Source organism: Saccostrea echinata, unplaced genomic scaffold, assembly GCF_033153115.1.
Source record: "Saccostrea echinata isolate AGI-Se365-2 ecotype Australia unplaced genomic scaffold, CSIRO_AGI_Sech_v1 ptg000009l, whole genome shotgun sequence".
Classification (NCBI taxonomy): Eukaryota; Metazoa; Mollusca; class Bivalvia; order Ostreida; family Ostreidae; genus Saccostrea; species Saccostrea echinata.
Window position 1 is genome coordinate 4034623 of NW_026889758.1, and position 18322 is coordinate 4052944.

The 18322-nt window shown below is 34.8% G+C and overlaps 1 protein-coding gene across 1 annotated transcript in view; it reads right to left on the reverse strand.

Moving 5' to 3' along the window:
* LOC133181486 (uncharacterized) overlaps window positions 1–18322 on the reverse strand; it is a 344223-nt gene that overhangs the window by 289194 nt on the left and 36707 nt on the right. Inside the window, 13 exon segments of the mRNA XM_061315978.1 lie at window positions 626–808; window positions 897–1057; window positions 1202–1244; window positions 4960–5181; window positions 7994–8167; window positions 8288–8439; window positions 9301–9562; window positions 9812–9985; window positions 10431–10603; window positions 10719–10773; window positions 17589–17840; window positions 17942–17987; window positions 18070–18219. Of these exon segments, the coding sequence (XP_061171962.1) occupies window positions 626–808; window positions 897–1057; window positions 1202–1244; window positions 4960–5181; window positions 7994–8167; window positions 8288–8439; window positions 9301–9562; window positions 9812–9985; window positions 10431–10603; window positions 10719–10773; window positions 17589–17840; window positions 17942–17987; window positions 18070–18219 (2047 nt within the window).

Here is an 18322-nt window from a genome sequence, read left to right on the forward strand (position 1 = left end):
CCCATTGTGGTGTAAAATACGCACCCCTTTCTCACAGAAAATTATTTTGGTAAAAAAGTGCGTATTATATTCAGCCAAATACGGTAAATGAATATTTACAATTTAATAAAATAATCCCATTGAATCCACAGAAAACTGAATGTCATGATTCAACATTCATTTTTATTCATTTCACATTAATTGATACGTGGAACATTCCCAGAATAGTGAAGAGTGTCAGGCTACGTCATCCAAGCAGAGTGAGACTAGTTTACCTGTAACTGTCCAATAAGTTAACAATGGGAGTGTTCAATATTGGTGAAATGTTTTAATTAAGTTATCCACCTCAAACTGACCATTATGTCAGATATTAGACACTCCTTAGTGCTAACGTGCCTCGGACTGTCTAATTTCTGACATAATGGACAGTTTTTGGTTTATAACCGTTACAAAGACATAACTGTTTCAAATTTTGATAAATCAATCTGAAAATACATGAAGCACAAATTCAAACTGAATCTAATTCTACAAAATTTGAAGAAAAAAAATTTAAATAATTCTAACTTTGTTTGCATGGGTATAATTATTTTACATACATTGTACACTCATTATTTCAAGAATATTTTTGCTCTCAGATATACATTACCTGAAGACCAGCCATCTTTCTGTAACCTGTTAATACTGTAAGGTGGCTCTGAACGAGAACAGGATTCCTCTTTCATGAATGAATCAATACCCAGCAACTTGAACAGAGAGTTGGACAAAGCTGTAGACAGACTTCCCTCCAGTGACAATCCTTGCTCATTCATCCACTTTGTCAGAGAAAATCCTAATAGAAGGAAATAAGTTCGGGTCTTAAAACATTCTGGTGAAGGATTTCAGTCCTTGTAATTTGCAGTAATAATTTTTAAACCTACCTCTTGATTTAAAACCCATTGAAAGATCACATTCAAGCATTGGAAGAAGAGTTTCATGGAAAATAGATGCATCAAATTCACACTTATTTGGTTCCAGGCATATAGCAAGACTCATATCTATGATATATTTCTTTGATACTGGTAACTGATTGGCCATAAACCTTGATCAAAAGACAGCATTTTCTGTAAATCACTGACTGCCTTAGAAAATTAAGAAAGCTGGTTTTCTCAATTTATTATTAAATCATGTCTTGAATATTCTTATTCATTTTCAATTCTATTTCTTATTGTTTCTATAAACTTACTTCAGTTGCACAATATTTAAAATGTTGAACTCCACTTCTTTGCCTTTAAAATACAGGAAATCATTATTAAAAAATATCAAACTTGTTCGTATTGTTTGTTTTTTTAAAATAAAATATAAAAACAAACAAGAGGCCCAAGGGCCTTAACGGTCACCTGAGTATCATACAACAATTTAGAGAATCCATAGAGTATAAAATGAACTAAAAGGTGAACCTTTGTTGCCCAAAAGCAAGAAAAATAGGGTGATCAGGATCAACAAAATAATTAGTCTAGTATTCATTAACAGTTCACAAATTAGGTTCTAATCTCTTCCCCATTTATCACTCTCACCATAAGTATATTAACAAACTATCAGTGCTTCATTCCTTGTTGAAATCTCTTACATTGGCCTCTCTTGGTCTTTGATGAACATTTCATAAGACAAGTTATTTTTGTCTGATTTTTATTTATCTACTACTTACATGTCTACCTGATCATTAAAACTAAGAAAGTACTTTTTGTATTATACAATAACAATTCTTGCATAATTCTCCTATTCTATTAACCTTTCAAGTACATTATTTACAGTGATTAATTATCAAAAGTAAATGGCAAAGGGGAATAACTCCTCTCAGTAGAATACAAATTAATAGAGCCCTGGACAGGACCAGAACACTTGAACAAATGGTCCAGATGTTCAAAAATATGGTAAAAATACCCTTCCTTATTAAAACTTTTACTCTTTTTGCCTCTGATATGCCCAGGTGCAGAGAAAATTTTTAAAGAAATAATGCATTTTTACTACAGATTCACTATATTATCAATAGAGCACCCCCCCCCCTTCTCCCCACTGAGAAACACCAGAGCCTCTCACCCTGGGACCAGAAGTTTGCTCATCATAAGTAATCACTTTGTTTGTCTGCTTAACACTAAGAGCAGACAGGATTATTTAATAGAATTAATGCATTTTCACTATATTATCAAGAGCCCCACCCTTACACCAGCACATCCGACCCAAGGGGTCATGAAATTCACTACTCTGGAAGAAGCACTCTTGCTCATCATAACTATACACTTAGCTTCTTTGCTTTTTAACCAGAATATTTTCAAAGAAATTTTGCTTTTTCGCTATATAATCAATAGAGCCCCCCCCCCCTTTTTCCCCAGAACCCTTGATCCTGGGAGCCTGAAATTCACAATTTTGGAAGAGGCATCCTTGCATATCATAACAATGTATTTAGTTTATTTAAATAATACCCAGGGGCAGAGAAGAAGATTCTCAAAGAAGAAATTCTCAAAGAAATAATTCACCTTCACTATATGATCTATATAGCCCCACCCTAGCACCAGAACCCCTGTCCCTGGGGCCATGAATTTAACAATTTTGGAAGAGGCATCCTATCATAACAATGTATTCAATTTGTTTAAATAATAACCAGGAGTAGAGAAGAAGATTTTCAAAGAAATTTTGCTTTTTCACTATATAATCAATAGAGCCCCCCCCCCTTTTCACCAGAACCCTTGACCCTGGGGACATGAATTTCACAAATTTGGTAGAGTCAGCCTATCATAACTATGTATTTAACTTGTTTAATTAATACCCAGGAGTTGAGAAGAAGATTTTCAAAGAAATTTTGCTTTCTCACCATATAATCAATAGAGCCCCCCCCCCCTTTTCACCAGAACCCTTGATCCTGGGGCCATGAAATTCACAATTTTGGAAGAGGCATCCTTGCATATCATAACTATGTATTTAATTTGTTTAAATAATACCCAGGGGCAGAGAAGAGGATTTTCAAAGAAATAATGCACTTTCACAATATGATCTATATAGCCCTGCCCTAGCACCAGAACCCCTTACCCTGGGGCAATGAATTTCACAATTTTGGTACAGTCACTCTTGCTAATCATAACTATGTATTCAATTTGTTTAAATAATAACCAGGAGTAGAGAAGAAGATTTTCAAAGAAATTTTGCTTTCTCACCATATAATCAATAGAGCCCCCCCCCCACCTTTTCACCAGAACCCCTGACCCTGGGGCCATGAATTTCACAATTTTGGTAGAGTCACCCTTGCTTATCATAACTATGTATTCAATATGTTTCAATAATACCCAGGAGTAGAGAAGAAGATTTTCAAAGAAATAATGCACTTTCACAATATGATCTATATAGCCCCGCCCTAGCACCAGAACCCCTGACCCTGGGGCCATGAATTTCACAATTTTGGTAGAGTCACCCTTGCTTATCATAACTATGTATTCAATTTGTTTCAATAATACCCAGGAGTAGAGAAGAAGATTTTCAAAGAAATAATGCACTTTCACTATATGATCTATATAGCCCCGCCCTAGCACCAGAACCCCTGACCCTGGGGCCATGAATTTCACAATTTTGGTAGAGGGCTCAATGCTTATTACAATCATGCCAACAGTTTGACCCCTTGTTGTCCAGGAGTAAAGAAGAAGATTTTTAAAAATTGCATTAATTTTGGTGGTTTTAGCCCCACCCCTCAGGCCCCAGGGGGGCAGGGACCATGAAATTCACAAATTTTGTTCCCCTTCACACATAGATGCCATATGCCAAAATTGGCTGAAATTGGTTCAGCGGTTTTAGAGAAGAAGCTGAAAATGTTCAAATGTTAACACACGACGCACAACGCACGACGGACGATGCACGACGACGGACGAAAACGGATAGCAATAGGTCACCTGAGTGACTCAGGTGACCTAAAAACATCAAAAAAGATACATACACACACAATAAAAAACGTGGGTCTCGATCTTCCTCAAAGTTTGGTTTTATTATAATGGGGCAACAGTAATTAGTACACAGGTATAATGGGAGCAATATATTATTGTCCAGTCTGAATGTAATATCGTGTCATTAATCTTGAATACTCCTCAAAATAAGTATGCTTAAAAATTTTACATCAATCAATTTTTATTCTTGTGTTTTAATTTATAAATGTTTAAATTAATATGCAACTATGTAACATAATTTATTTTGAGATATTGTCAATTTTTAAGTAGATATTAATCAGTTTTTTTTCTATTTTATTTTATTTTTAGAGTTTGAAAAACCACTGCAACCAAAAGTTAACACATGTAGTCTTTTAACATGTTTATTTACCAATTTGTTGGTAACTTAATAACTTAAACATGCATGCAGTAGATTGACTTTAAAAAAAAAAAACTCTACGTGTCATTTAAATGCAACCAAAAAGAAGTACATGCATTTTAGTTTCCTACATATTAATTGAATTTGTTATTGCATTTTTACCCCCCCCCCCTTCTTTTTCTATGTAAAACAATGTTATGTGTTAAATAAAGTTACTCAAACACATGTTTGTGTTTGTTTATTCTCATCGTCTATTGGCCATTAGAATTGTAACCTAGTCAGGTGACAAAAATATTCCTAGCACAGGCTATTAGTGACCATGAAAGAAATTTTGTTTAGGGAAAGCCATTCCAAGGCTCTGTTTTGTGCATGCAGTCTTATAGGTCCCACCCACCTGCCCATTGCTACATTTTGAATATTGTAGATTTATACTTTGTAGTAAATTTATTATTTTCTATTTTGTAGAATTTGGAGATACATGCATGCAGACATTAGAAAAAGACAATGATAATGTGTACTGAGTTTACGAAATAATTAAACTGAACTTTCAGAGTGCTTCACATCCTACTTCAGAAGTTTGTGTTTATTTCATAGATGTTTTATGTTCGTTTGAGTGAAACAAATAAGAACATAAATCCAATTTGTAATCAGTTTTACCCCAAAAGTTGTTGAAATCCAGTAGTCCATATGAGAAGGTTTTCTTCTCTATTCCACCAGAGATGACATAATTACACCTGTCAAAATGGAGGAAGAAGTGAAGCTGAAGGTTGAGAAGACTAAAGTCCACACAACAGTCAATCCTGGTACAGTTCTCTGTTAGAGCACACTTCACATTTTGGAATGGAATCACTGGTGGTACTACCCAATCCAATGGACATTCTACAATTCATTAAAATCATTTCAATTCTTCTAGGTGTTTTGACAACATTCAGACAAACTGGACGACATTCCTATTTTTTTTTCAACATTCATCAGTTAGGATTACAGAAGTATTATGATTTTAAAATTACATCCATAAGTACCAACTTTACCATACTACATGTGCTTATAAAAAAAAAAACCTCCACCTTCACTAGAAACACGAGGCCTATGGGCCTTGTTGGTCACTTAACCTGTAAAGCATCCATAGAATGGTAAATAATAAATAACACAGAATAAACTGAAACCCAAAAACAAGACAAAAAGGATGATCAGGGATCAACAAAATAGGTAATCAACAACAACTCATAAACTTTCCTGTACCGGTATATGCCATTGCTATCTACTCTCTTTACTATCACTTAAGAGAGGAAAAATTCTAAAGATTTTTTCAACATATTCTTATCTAAAACTTTGATCTCCTTTTGTGGCCCCACCCTATCCCCAGGGGCCAGGATGTGAACAAACTTGAATCTACACTACCTGAGGATGCTTCCATATTTATATGACTAATCTTGCCTTTACTGTTCTTCTGAAGAAGTTTTTTTTAAAGATTTCTTTTCTAATAATATTTACTCCTAAGCTTCTATATTAATATGACAAGAGTTATGCCATTTTATTTTATTTTATGGCAGTACCTGATTTTTCCTTTCTGTTCCTATGTAAAACTTTTGATTGTCTCGTCTCTTGTGGCCCCACCTTACCCTTGGGGTTAATGAAAAATCTTGAAATTAAACTACGTCAGAAAGTTTTCACTGAATTTTCATCTTTTCTAGCCAAGTGGTTCTTGAGCAGAAGATTTTTTATATGACCCCACCCAATTTTTCCCTTTGAAGGGGACATGGCCCTTCAATTGAACAAACTTGAATACCTTTTACCCAGGGATCTACTTTGTGCTAAGTTTGGTTGAAAATGACCCAGTAGTTCTGAAGAGAAAGATGAAATTGTGAAGTTTATGATGACTGTCTCCACCACAATGAAGACTATGATGACAACAAACAATGGACAAATTTGATCAGAAAAATGCTGAGCCAAATACTCAGGTGAGGGCTATTCCAGGAAAAAATGTACGGGAGGGTTGGACGGCACTTCATATATTTTTGTATGGGTAGTGGGTCTGGAGCAATTAAATTTGTATGGGTGGTTGTCCTCACTCGATATATTTTTAGATGGGTGGTTGTATTTACCCTCACAAATAATCAAGTGCAAAGTACTTCTTTCCTCTCATTTTGTATAAATCGGTAAATACTGATATTTTCGTCCTAAACAGTTGTAAAGTGTGTTTACATTGAAAGTGAAAGTAGAATCGAACAAAACGGAAACAAGGGCAGATAACTATAAAAGCATGTGCAACTGTGACTGCAATGACAGTGGGGGATTGGAAAACGGATTAGTTGTGCTTTGGACTCCCTGGTCCAGTTTCTTTTCGCCAGTTTAATCAAACATGATTACATTGGTAAATTGAATTATATTAGAAACAATCAGAAAGATCGTTTTATTTTAAACCGAAAGTAGAAAAAAACGTATCTGATAATGAACGTTTTAGAGCATGACTACGGAGTTTGCAAGTCAAATATTTTACTTTACTCCACATACAGAGTAAAAGGAAGATGAGATATGAGTTTGAAAACAATATGAAATATATTATGTCAAAAACATGCCAGTCCTTAACCTGTAAAGTGTTACTTGTCGAACTTGTATGCCCCAATGGTCTAAGTTGTTAGATGGGATTTAGAATTCATTAAATATATTTTTTTTATCAAAGTTTTCACTTCACAGACACTGCCTATAGAAGTTTAGTACCCCCCCCCCCACCACCACCACCAAAAAAAAAAAGCAGGAATCATTTTGTTATGAACAAGGTGAACAACAATTGTTAAGGATAGCTAGGCTATAATTTACAATATTAATTTTAATTAATTGTAGGAATGTCATTTCTACTAGTACATGTGTATACATACTTGTAAAAGCTTTACCTAAGCTTTACAGACTACAAAGTCATGCATCAGAACAGATATACAAATCACTATAATAAAGGCTTTCAGTGGTGTGTATCATAGGCCTAAAGGAACATATTTTTTTTAAGCTGTACATGTAGCAGGAACACGGGGAACTGTTTTACAAAAAAACTTATTACTAAGAGTAAAAAACTTTAGTTGTTCATAAAAGCTTACAAAACTTATGTTTCTGTTAAAAATTGTTCGCATAAAACTATCTTTTTTTTTTTCAAAAAGATTTAAAACATATTTAAAGTAATGCAAAAAAGAAATTTATTTGCATAATAACATTTTGATCTTAGTCATAAGTTCTTTTGTAAAACAGGCCCTGGTTGGATAGATGTCAAAACCCAACACTCATTCGAAGTCAGATAAATTACAAGACCTGAAAAAAGTACATGAAATTTTATTGCATATATATGTGTGACACATTTTTTTTTTTAAATTTAGATGGGTGGTTGTATCAAAAGCAATTTTAAATTGATGGGGGGTGGGGTAGAAGGTAATTAAAAATGTATGGGTGGTGGGGTAAAAATAAAAGTGCCTTCCAACCCCCCCATACAATTTTTCCTGGAATAGCCCTGAGCTAAAAAGTGGTCAGACCCAGCTTTTGAAGCAAGTCTGGTAGTGTGCATCCAGGAGCTTATAGTTACTTGGGAACAGACTTGCTCCAAATCCTTTAACTTAGAAGGTTGATGCCCAGATTATATCATATAACTAAAAATCATGGATCCTTTTGTGATCTTAATTTAACATAGTTTTAAAAATAATTTTACCATTGTTCCATCCTTTTACTGTAGGTGAGTAAGTATCATCATGGATGTCACATGTAGTATCAAGAAGGAATTTGTCTATCTGCAACTGCTGAATCAACAAAGTCTTTGCATTGTCTTTCAAATCCGTAAGTGATGCAATATTCATGTTTTTCATCCACTTTGTCAAAGAAAATTCTGAAATTTATTGAAAAAATTCTGAACAACACAGCATGCTACACACATCTTTACTGATAATTTTTTAATAGAGTATTATCTTTTTTCTAAAATGACATTTCGATTGTGTGTACTACATACTTTGATCCTGTGGAAGCATTTTTCTGACTGTTGGTATTTTGGTGTTGGAGAATATTGGTATATTCATATAACAGTCTCTGTCATCAAGGCATACAGATACACGAGCATTAAAGATGTACATATCCCTGTTGGTGAGTGGTTTTATGCTGAAGCTAAATCATAAATACATATATATCTATTATTCTCACTAAGCATGACTACATAGTTGCTGTAAAGATGGCTTCCTACATGTTATTTTTCTAATCCACCCCTTATATTCTTTTTCTTTATAGTTCTTCAGGGTTCGACACTAACTTTTTAAGGCTTTAGTCCAGCCGGACTAGTGCTTCATTACTTTTACTAGTCCGCACGCGATTTTATTAGTCCGTCAACAAAAAAAAAGAAAGAAACATCAATGTTTTTTAATATTAATTAAACTTGACAATTAATATACGTATTATTTTTTGAAATAAGCAAAGTATTTGTACGTGAAATATATTATTCCACAGATTCATTGAAATCTCGCAATCAGCAAGTACGATCGTATTCCCGATCTCGTTTTTTTTTTTGTCTTTACATTACATCCTAAACGTCCAAAATCTTTCTTAAAAGTGTCATACTAAATCATGATCGCTAAAACCTTATACTCCATATCGATCAGTCGAAAAATTAAGCGCTGAATGATTGACCCGGCATTGCGTAACTACCCGCCAAAAGCTAGAAATCTAAAAATACACGCGGGGTTTTCCAGTAAAAGTTGTCGAGAATCGGACATCGGTAATTTATTCATACTGTTTTTCAGAAATTTTTATTGGTCCGTTCGGACTAATTAGCCACATATTTTATTAGTCCGAATGAAAATGTATTAGTCTGAGACTAACGGACTAAGGTTAGTGTCGAACCCTGTTCTTGTACCCTCATAATGTACGTATGTTGTTTGAAGTCTGTACCTTAAGTTGTCATTATAAATTATGATAGAAAATCTAGCTTACACACTTTGAAAACTGCATTCAATTAAATATGACTGTACTTACGTAAATGTTATTAAATTTCCATCAACAGAGACTTTTACTTCATCTCCCCAAATATAGTCAAATAGTTTTACTTTGTATATCTTGTTTTCCAGTCCATAACTCAGTTCTAGTTTATTCAAGTCCAAATTCACAAACAGATGTAAACCTAGTCCCAACACTGGGATCTCAGCACAGCACTCTATTCCTGTACAGTAACTTGGGATGTAACAAGACATAGGATTGGGGATCCTGAGTGGAAGGTTAGCAATAGAACCAGGGCAATCTACAGGATACAAAATAGGTTTTAAAAATTAACATGAAATAAAAAAGAAAAATTGCTCTCATTTTTTGTTTACAGGGAATAGCATTAACAGTTACCCGGGGGCAAGTAAATTCACAGTCTGGGAAATTGCAATGAAACTGCATGCATGTTATTGTACTTGTCCGATTGTGCAAGTGGATTTTTCTGATAGAAAAGTATATTGCTATCTAGTTTTATTCTTAAAAAAAAGAACTTCAAATCAGAAGTCACCATTATTTATTCCCTGTATTGATGGAATGTACGGTGGTCTTGTTTGGTCACATTTCTCTTGTTGAAAGAAGTGTGTCAGGTTTAGTTGCTCAAGTAACAACATCAGAGCCCCCTCATCTAATGTTTCGTCTACTGGTAGGCCCTTCTCTCTTATCCAATTCGTAAGAGAAAAATCTGAAAGTTATAAAAATATTGCAACCCTTCAAGTAATACAAGGAGAACACTGCATGCACAATATTAATTTCTAAGTACATCACAACTGAATGAATGGCTTAGTGACATCTTGTAACTATACATATAAAATATTCATTTGTACTTGCAGGAGTTAAGGTAAAGCAGCACACTCAAAACTATAACATTATTTCAAAAGAGAATACTTCACAAATTGATAGTAAGATATGTATTGCCTTTACACTATGCAACTCTCCATTCCTGAAAAATAATGGAGCACTCAAACAAAAGAGTGACGTCACAGGTGGATTTTACTATAATATACATGTCCTTTTTTTCGCCCTATGAATATTATTTATAAGTAAAATAAATCCAAAAAGAAAATGCACAATACAAAGGTAATCCATAATATCTATTTTTTAAAATAATAAATTGAAAATGAGCCTACTCTGAAATTTAATGTACTCAATACTGCCACATTCTCTGATCTCTTGATTTTCCAGCAACAAGAATCCTTTTTCATTGGGAATACAAAACTTCTTTCCAACAATAGGGAAACATATCGTCAATCTCAAATCCATCAAAAACCCTCTGCTTTCCTCAATTTTCCTTATTCTGTATCTATAATTAAAATTCAAAACACCCTATAATGCAGTCAATATAACAATTAATATAGGATTGTGCAATTTAAATTTCCATGTAAAGTAACAAAGTCTGCATTAAAGTATTAACTTACACAATTTTAACTGGTGGCGGATTTCCAGAACCCAAAGTCAGAACTGCCTGCTTTCCTACAAAACAAACTAGATGCCATCAAAAGACAGTTTTGCCTCTAAATGTACGCTAGATCCCTTGCACTTGGGTAGTGAAAAAGCCACAAAAATATTCTTTTATTTACATAAAATATGTATACATGCAACAAATTGAGCAGAAAATGCACAGGTGAGCATATGACCATGGGCCTCTTATGTTAGTATTTCAATCATAAATTCATAACTGTCTGAGATTATTCCAAAATTTCAAGCATCTGCAAGAGTAGTTGCTGAGAAAACTGCGACAGAAATTCGGAATGAACAGATGCACTGACGTAGAGGGGGCTGACATCAGATTCATTCAAAAATGAATCCCACCATATGGCATACCACAACAAAGAGTGTACCGTATATACTCGCCTATAAGTCGGTCCGCCTATAAGTCGGTTGTATTTTTTAAGCTTAAATTAGAGGGATTGACTTGCTAAAATACCAATCTTTTTATAACTCGCATATAAGTCGGATACAGAGTTTTGGACCAAAGTTTAACTCCCAAAAAACCGACTTATAGGCGAGTACAGTGGCGCCGCGGTAATCCGGACGCCAATAATCCGGACGCTTCACCTTCCGGACGATATTTTTTGGGAACCGATTTTTTCCACGTTATTCTGTCTCATTAATCCGGAAATTCGCGTTCCGGATCCGGACGGTCAATTTCTACTACAAAACGCAATCTTTCATTGAAAAATGATTCGTTTATCCGGACGGTAATTTTTCGAGGAACGACTTTTCACACCTTTCTTGCAGTAGTGATAATTATTGTAAAAACATTGTCCGTGGAGACAGTTTGAAGGCAGTTACCTGTGACCTCTAAACAATAGCGTCTATAATTAGCGTGTGTTTACCTCAGCTAAAACATACGTCTTTTATATATTATAAAGCCCGAAGAATTTAGCTTATACTGTGCATTAATTAAATTGCTAACAGAATATAAATTTATGTGAATTTTGGAGAGTTGTAAATAAAATTTTTACTGAATAATAAATCACGAGATTTCGTTGTGGTATCGAGTTACGTAAGTTTATCAAAATACGATCGTACATTTTTTTCTTTTCATAAGACAATTTATTATGATACATAATTCAAGAAAATATATTTCTATTAATGCACTTAGAAATACGTAACTGGCGTTAGTTATAAATGCCGATCACGTCTTTTCAAGATATATAACTTAGAGTTTATAGAAAAAGTATTGATAATCCTGAATATGGCTTGTGTTTTCGTTGAATGTTTGCAATACGTACACTGATTACAGTATTTAGTTACTTACTTCCCTATGTAGTGAATATACGCGGTTAGTCATTTGAACATTCTCAATGGTGATAATGAACAGTTCTACTTAATATGAGCTTGAATAAATATTTAAAAAAGGTGCCGAAATAAAACAGTAGCAGATCAAAATTTGGTCAGCCCATGTAACTACACGTCAAATAGAAGGCGAGTAAAGTTTCCTGTGTTAGAAAAGGAAGTCTCAACATAAAACTGCCTATCCATTTTTCATCGTGTAAATTATATTTTAATTTTGTTCTTTTTAAAATATTTATTATTTCTTTTAAAACTATAAAAATAAAATCAATAAGTCAAGGTAAAATAAAGGTGTTTTCTTTGCCTTCACATTAATACCACTATGTTCATATGTACATGCTTTAAGAGGGTACGTCTTTTAAGAAGTGATTCACTTATCCGGACGATTCATTTATCCGGACGATTTCGTTGGGGACGGAGGCGTCCGGATTAACGAGGCGCCACTGTATATACGATACTAAAATTTCAAGCATCTGCGAAGAGTAATTCTCAGACAAGAGGCCCAAGGGCCTTAACGGTCACCTGAGTATAATACAACAATTTAGAAGTTAAATACACTGACAGATGAAGCTTTTTTGCCCTAAAGCAAGAGAAGTAGGAAGATCAGGATCAACAAAATAATTAGTCTAGTATTCAGTATCAACTCATAAATTAAGTTCTAATCTGTGCTCCACTTAACACTATCACCATGCAGACTATTAACAAACTATTAGTGCTTCTGTACTATTTTTAAACCCTCTAGCATTGACCTCTCTTATGGTCTTTGAAGAACTTTTAATAAGATAAGTTATTTTTGTCTCATTTTTATTTATCTATTACTTACAGGTCTACCTGATTATTAAAACTAAGAAAATACTTTTTGAATTATATGATAAACATTCTTGCATAATTATCTTATTCTATTTACCTTTCAAATACATTATTTACAATGATTAATTATCAAAAGTGAACGAAAAAGGGGAATAACTTCTCTCAGTAGAATACAAATTAATAGAGCCCTGCCCAGGACTAGAATGCTTAGACAAATGGTCCAGATGTTCAAAAATCTGGTAGAAATATGCTTACTTATATCATTTAAACTTTTACTCAGTTTTCTTCCGATATGCCCAGAAGCAGAGAAGAATTTCACAGGTACAATGCATTTTCACTACAGATTCAACAAAGCCTTACCCTAACACCAGAACCCAAGACCAAGGGTCAAGAAATTTACAAATTTGGAAGAGTTACCCTCATCATCATAACTATGGACTTCAAAGAATTAACACTTTTCCACTATATTATCAAAAGCCCCCCCCCCCCCCCCTCGTTATGCCAGAACCCCTGACCCTAGGACCACAAGATTTAAAAATTCTGTTCGAAGCTCCCATTTTCATCATAGCTAAGCAATTTATTTATCAGCTCAACGCTAAGGAGCAGACAGGATTAATTAATAGAATTATTGCTTTTTTACCATATAATCAATAGAGCCCCCCCCCCCCCTTCCTCAAGAGCCCCAAAAACTGAAGCCACATATTTAAAAATTTTGGAAGAGGCATCCTTGCCTATCATAATCATGCACTTAGTTTGTTTAAATAATCTCCAGTAGCAGAGAAGATTTTCAAAGAATCAATGCATTTTCACTATATAATCAATAAAGCCTAGTCCTTACACCAGAACCCCTGATCCTGGGGCCAGGAAATTCACAATTTTTGAAAGGCATCCTTATGCATCAAAACCATGCACTTAGTTTGTTTAAATAATCTCCAGTAGCAGAGAAGAAGATTTTCAAAGAATCAATGCATTTTCACTATATAATCAATAGAGCCCCACCCTAACACCAGAACCCCTGACCCTCGGGCCATGAAATTCAAAATTTTTGAAAAGGCACTTTTGCTCTTCATAACTATGTACTTAGTTACTTTATTTAATACCCAGGAGCAGAGAAGAAGATTTTCAAAGAATTTATGCTTTTTTACTATATAATCTATAGAGCCCCGCCCTAACACCAGAACCCCTCACCCTGGGGCCATGAATTTCACAATTTTGGAAGAGGCTCTCTTGGTCATCATAACTATGTACTTAGTTACTTTATTCAATACCCAGGAGCAGAGAAGAAGAATTTCAAAGAATTAATGCACTTTCACTATATGATGTATATAGCCCCACCCTGGGGCCAGAACCCCTGACCCTGGGGCCATGAATTTCACAATTTTGGAAGAGGCACTTTTGCTCATCATAACTATGTACTTAGTTACTTTTTTGAATACCCAGGAGCACAGAAGAAGATTTTCAAAGAATCAATGCATTTTCACTATATAATCAATAGAGCCCCGCCCTAACACCAGAACCCCTGACCCTGGGGCCATGAATTTCACAATTTTGGAAGAGGCACTCTTGCTCTTCATAACTATGTACTTAGTTACTTTATTTGATACCCAGGAGCAGAGAAGAAGATTTTCAAAGAAATAATGCACTTTCACTATATGATCTATATAGCCCCACCCTGGGGTCAGAACCCCTGACCCAGGGGCCATGAATTTCACAATTTCTGAAGAGGACTTCTTGCTCATCATAACTATGTACTTAGTTACTTTATTTAATACCCAGGAGCAGAGAAGAAGATTTTCAAAGAATTAATGCATTTTCACTATATAATCAATAGAGCCCCGCCCTAACACCAGAACCCCTGACCCAGGGGCCATGAATTTCACAATTTTGGAAGAGGCACTCTTGCTCTTCATAACTATGTACTTAGTTACTTTAATTAATACCCAGGAGCAGAGAAGAAGATTTTCAAAAAAATAATGCACTTTCACTATATGATCTATATAGCCCCACCCTGGGGCCAGAACCCCTGACCCTCGGGCCATGAATTTCACAATTTCTGAAGAGGACTTCTTGCTCATCATAACTATGTACTTAGTTACTTTATTTAATACCCAGGAGCAGAGAAGAAGATTTTCAAAGAATTAATGCATTTTCACTATATAATCTATAGAGCCCTGCCCTAACACCAGAACCCCTGACCCTGGGGTCATGAATTTCACAATTTTGGAAGAGGCACTCTTGCTCTTCATAACTATGTACTAAGTTACTTTATTTAATACCCAGGAGCAGAGAAGAAGATTTTCAAAGAAATAATGCACTTTCACTACATGATCTATATAGCCCCACCCTGGGGCCAGAACCCCTGACCCTGGGGCCATGAATTTCACAATTTTGGTAGAGGGCTCAATGCTTGTTACAATGATGCCAACAGTTTGACTGCTTGATGTCCTGGAGTAAAGAAGAAGATTTTTAAAGATTGCATTATTTTTGGTGGTTTTAGCCCCACCCCTCAGGCCCCAGGGGGGCAGGGACCATGAAATTCACAATTTTTGTTCCCCTTCACCCATAGATGCTATATGCCAAATTTGGTTGAAATTGGTTATGCGGTTTCAGAGAAGAAGCTAAAAATGTTCAAATGTTAACACACGACGCACGCCGACGGACGAGAACGGATAGCAATAGGTCACCTGAGTGACTCAGGTGACCTAAAAACTGTAACGAAATTTTGGTACAGGCACATGCACAGCTCTGGACAGATGCACAGATAAACAGGATGTTGACATAAGATTTGTGCTAAAATGAATCCCATCATATGGCATGCCAAAACAAAGTGTGCTAAAATTTCAAGCATCTGCAAAGAGTAATTGCTGAGAAAACTGCGATGAAAATTGTTACAGACAGACAAACACACTCACACAGATGGGCAAACAAGGGTAAAACAGCACCCCTCTCCATCAGAGCAGGTATTAAAATTTGAAGATTGTCTTTTACATTTTAGATCAATATTACTTGGTGATTTTTTTTTTATCTTCATTGTTTTGGTTTTTTTTTTTTTTTGGAAGAAGCAAAAAGCATCACTGAAACAAATAAACATCTAATATGGAAATGTTATTTTGGTCACATAATAAAAAGAATACAGAATAAAAAGTTGGAAGACTTGTTTTCATGTGTTTAGGGGTATTAGTTTCACCTGACCTAATTTTACATTATGACATACATTCAGGAACCTGGTCAATTTATACTCTCTTAATATACCTTGGTATACATTTCTGCTAAAGCATGCACATGTTTAAACTGCATGAAAGCTGTTAAAAATAATTATTGTTATACCTTTGAAAATGGTTTCCTATTGAATCTATACTAAACAAGAGGCCCATAGGCCACATTGCTCACCTGTGCATTTTTCCGAGAAAAAAGAAGAAATCAGTTCAATTTTGAAAAATTTATATATATACATGATATTGACCTATTAACAATGAGAGGAGGGGGAGGGGAATGATTCAAATAAACATGATTCTATACTAACTGAGGATGCTCCCATATTTCTGAAACTAATGGTTTTAGAAAATTATTAAGGATTTTTTCCTAAAAGTTTTATCTAATCTACACTATCTGAGGATGCTTCTGTAATAATATGACTTATCAAGCTTTGCTGTTCTTAAGCAGAAGATTTTTACAAGATGATTACTAGTATATGTTCTTATGTAAAACTTTGACCCTCTGCTGTGTCCCCCCCCCAACCCCTGGGGGGGGTCATAATTTGAACAAACTTGATTCTACAATACCTAAGGTTGCTTCTGTATAAATATGACTAATAATGACTTAGCTGTTCTTGAGAAGAAATTTTTGAAGATATTTCCTATATATTCCTATATAAAACTTTGGTCCCCTGTTGTGTCTGCATCCAACCCCCAGGGGTCATGATTTGAACTAACTTAAACCTATACTACCTGAAGATACTTCTATATTTATATGACTAACAGGGGCTTAGCTGTTCTTGAGAAGAAGATTTTTAAAGATATTTCCTATATATTTCAATGGTTAACTTTGACTCCCCTGTTGTGACCCTGCCCTACCCCCAGGGGTCATGATTGGAACAAACTTAATTCTACACTACCTGAGGATACTTCTATAATTATAATATGATTAACCATAGCTTTGGTGTTCTCAAGAAGATTTTTAAAGACATTTCTTATATATTCTTATGTAAAACTTTGACCCCCTGGCCCTGTCCTACCCATGGGGGTTATGACATGAACACCTTGAATCTAGAGTACGTGATGAAGCTTTCACATAAGTTTCATCTTATATTGCCCAGTGGTTCTTAAGAAGAAGATTTTTAAAAGATGCCACCAAATTTTCACAAATTCTTAAATATCTCCCCTTGAAAGAGGCTGTGGCACTTCCTGTGAACAAACTTAAATCCCCTTCACCAAAGGATGCTTTGTGGCAAATTCAGTTGAAAATGGCCCTGTGGTTCTTGAGAAGAAGTCGAAAATGTGAAAAGTTTACAGACGGATACAGGACATTCTTTGATCCAAATAGCTCACTTGAGCCTTTAATCGATCAGCTCATGTGAGCTAAAACATTATAATGATAAAAATATTCATCTTTGATATCTTTGTTGCAGTATTTCATGAATGTTGAGTAACTGTGGGGTTAAGTTGTAAGAAAGGTCTTACCAAATTCAAATTGTAAAATGTTGGAATTAATCAAAATTCTTCCTCCAAACTTGATTTCAATGGAAAAATCACATGGATCCAAAGAAAATGAGAAAGCAACATTTCTTGTAATCCTTGCATTTGTATCAGGTAGACTGAAAGCCAAATCAAGGCTGCACTCAATTCCCAAACAGCTGGATGGCTGAACACATCTCACCATGCGTCTAGTAGTTGGATCTAAATACTTTGTTGGATCAATTTTCACAGGACAATCTGCAATCATAGATGCATAATTTCATATCATATGACATATTTCTTTTAATTTTCTTCTTGGCTATTTACTGCTCTTAAATTGGTCATGATGTCAAACTTACCTGAAGACGAAGGGGAGAGGGAAATTTCTTCAGATGTTATTACAGCCTAAAAAAAAAACAAATGCAGCTGATCTATGTATATGTCAGAAATTATTTAACAATTCAAATAAGAAATGATTAGAACTTACATCTAAATCAAACTTTTTCAATATCAAATTAAAGGCATCTTCGACATTTTCCATGCCAATGTGTGTCAGCAGTCCTCCAATTGATCCATTTCCTGCAGCAAGAAAAACGTTTTGAAAGAAGGCATTATGATTTGTGTAGTTATATGTACCCTATGTGAATATATGTGCATCTCACTATTCTCTTCAGTTAAAAACAAGTGAAATAAAGATTTATAAACCTGGTAAAGTGTAGTTTTCACACACAGGTGATGGG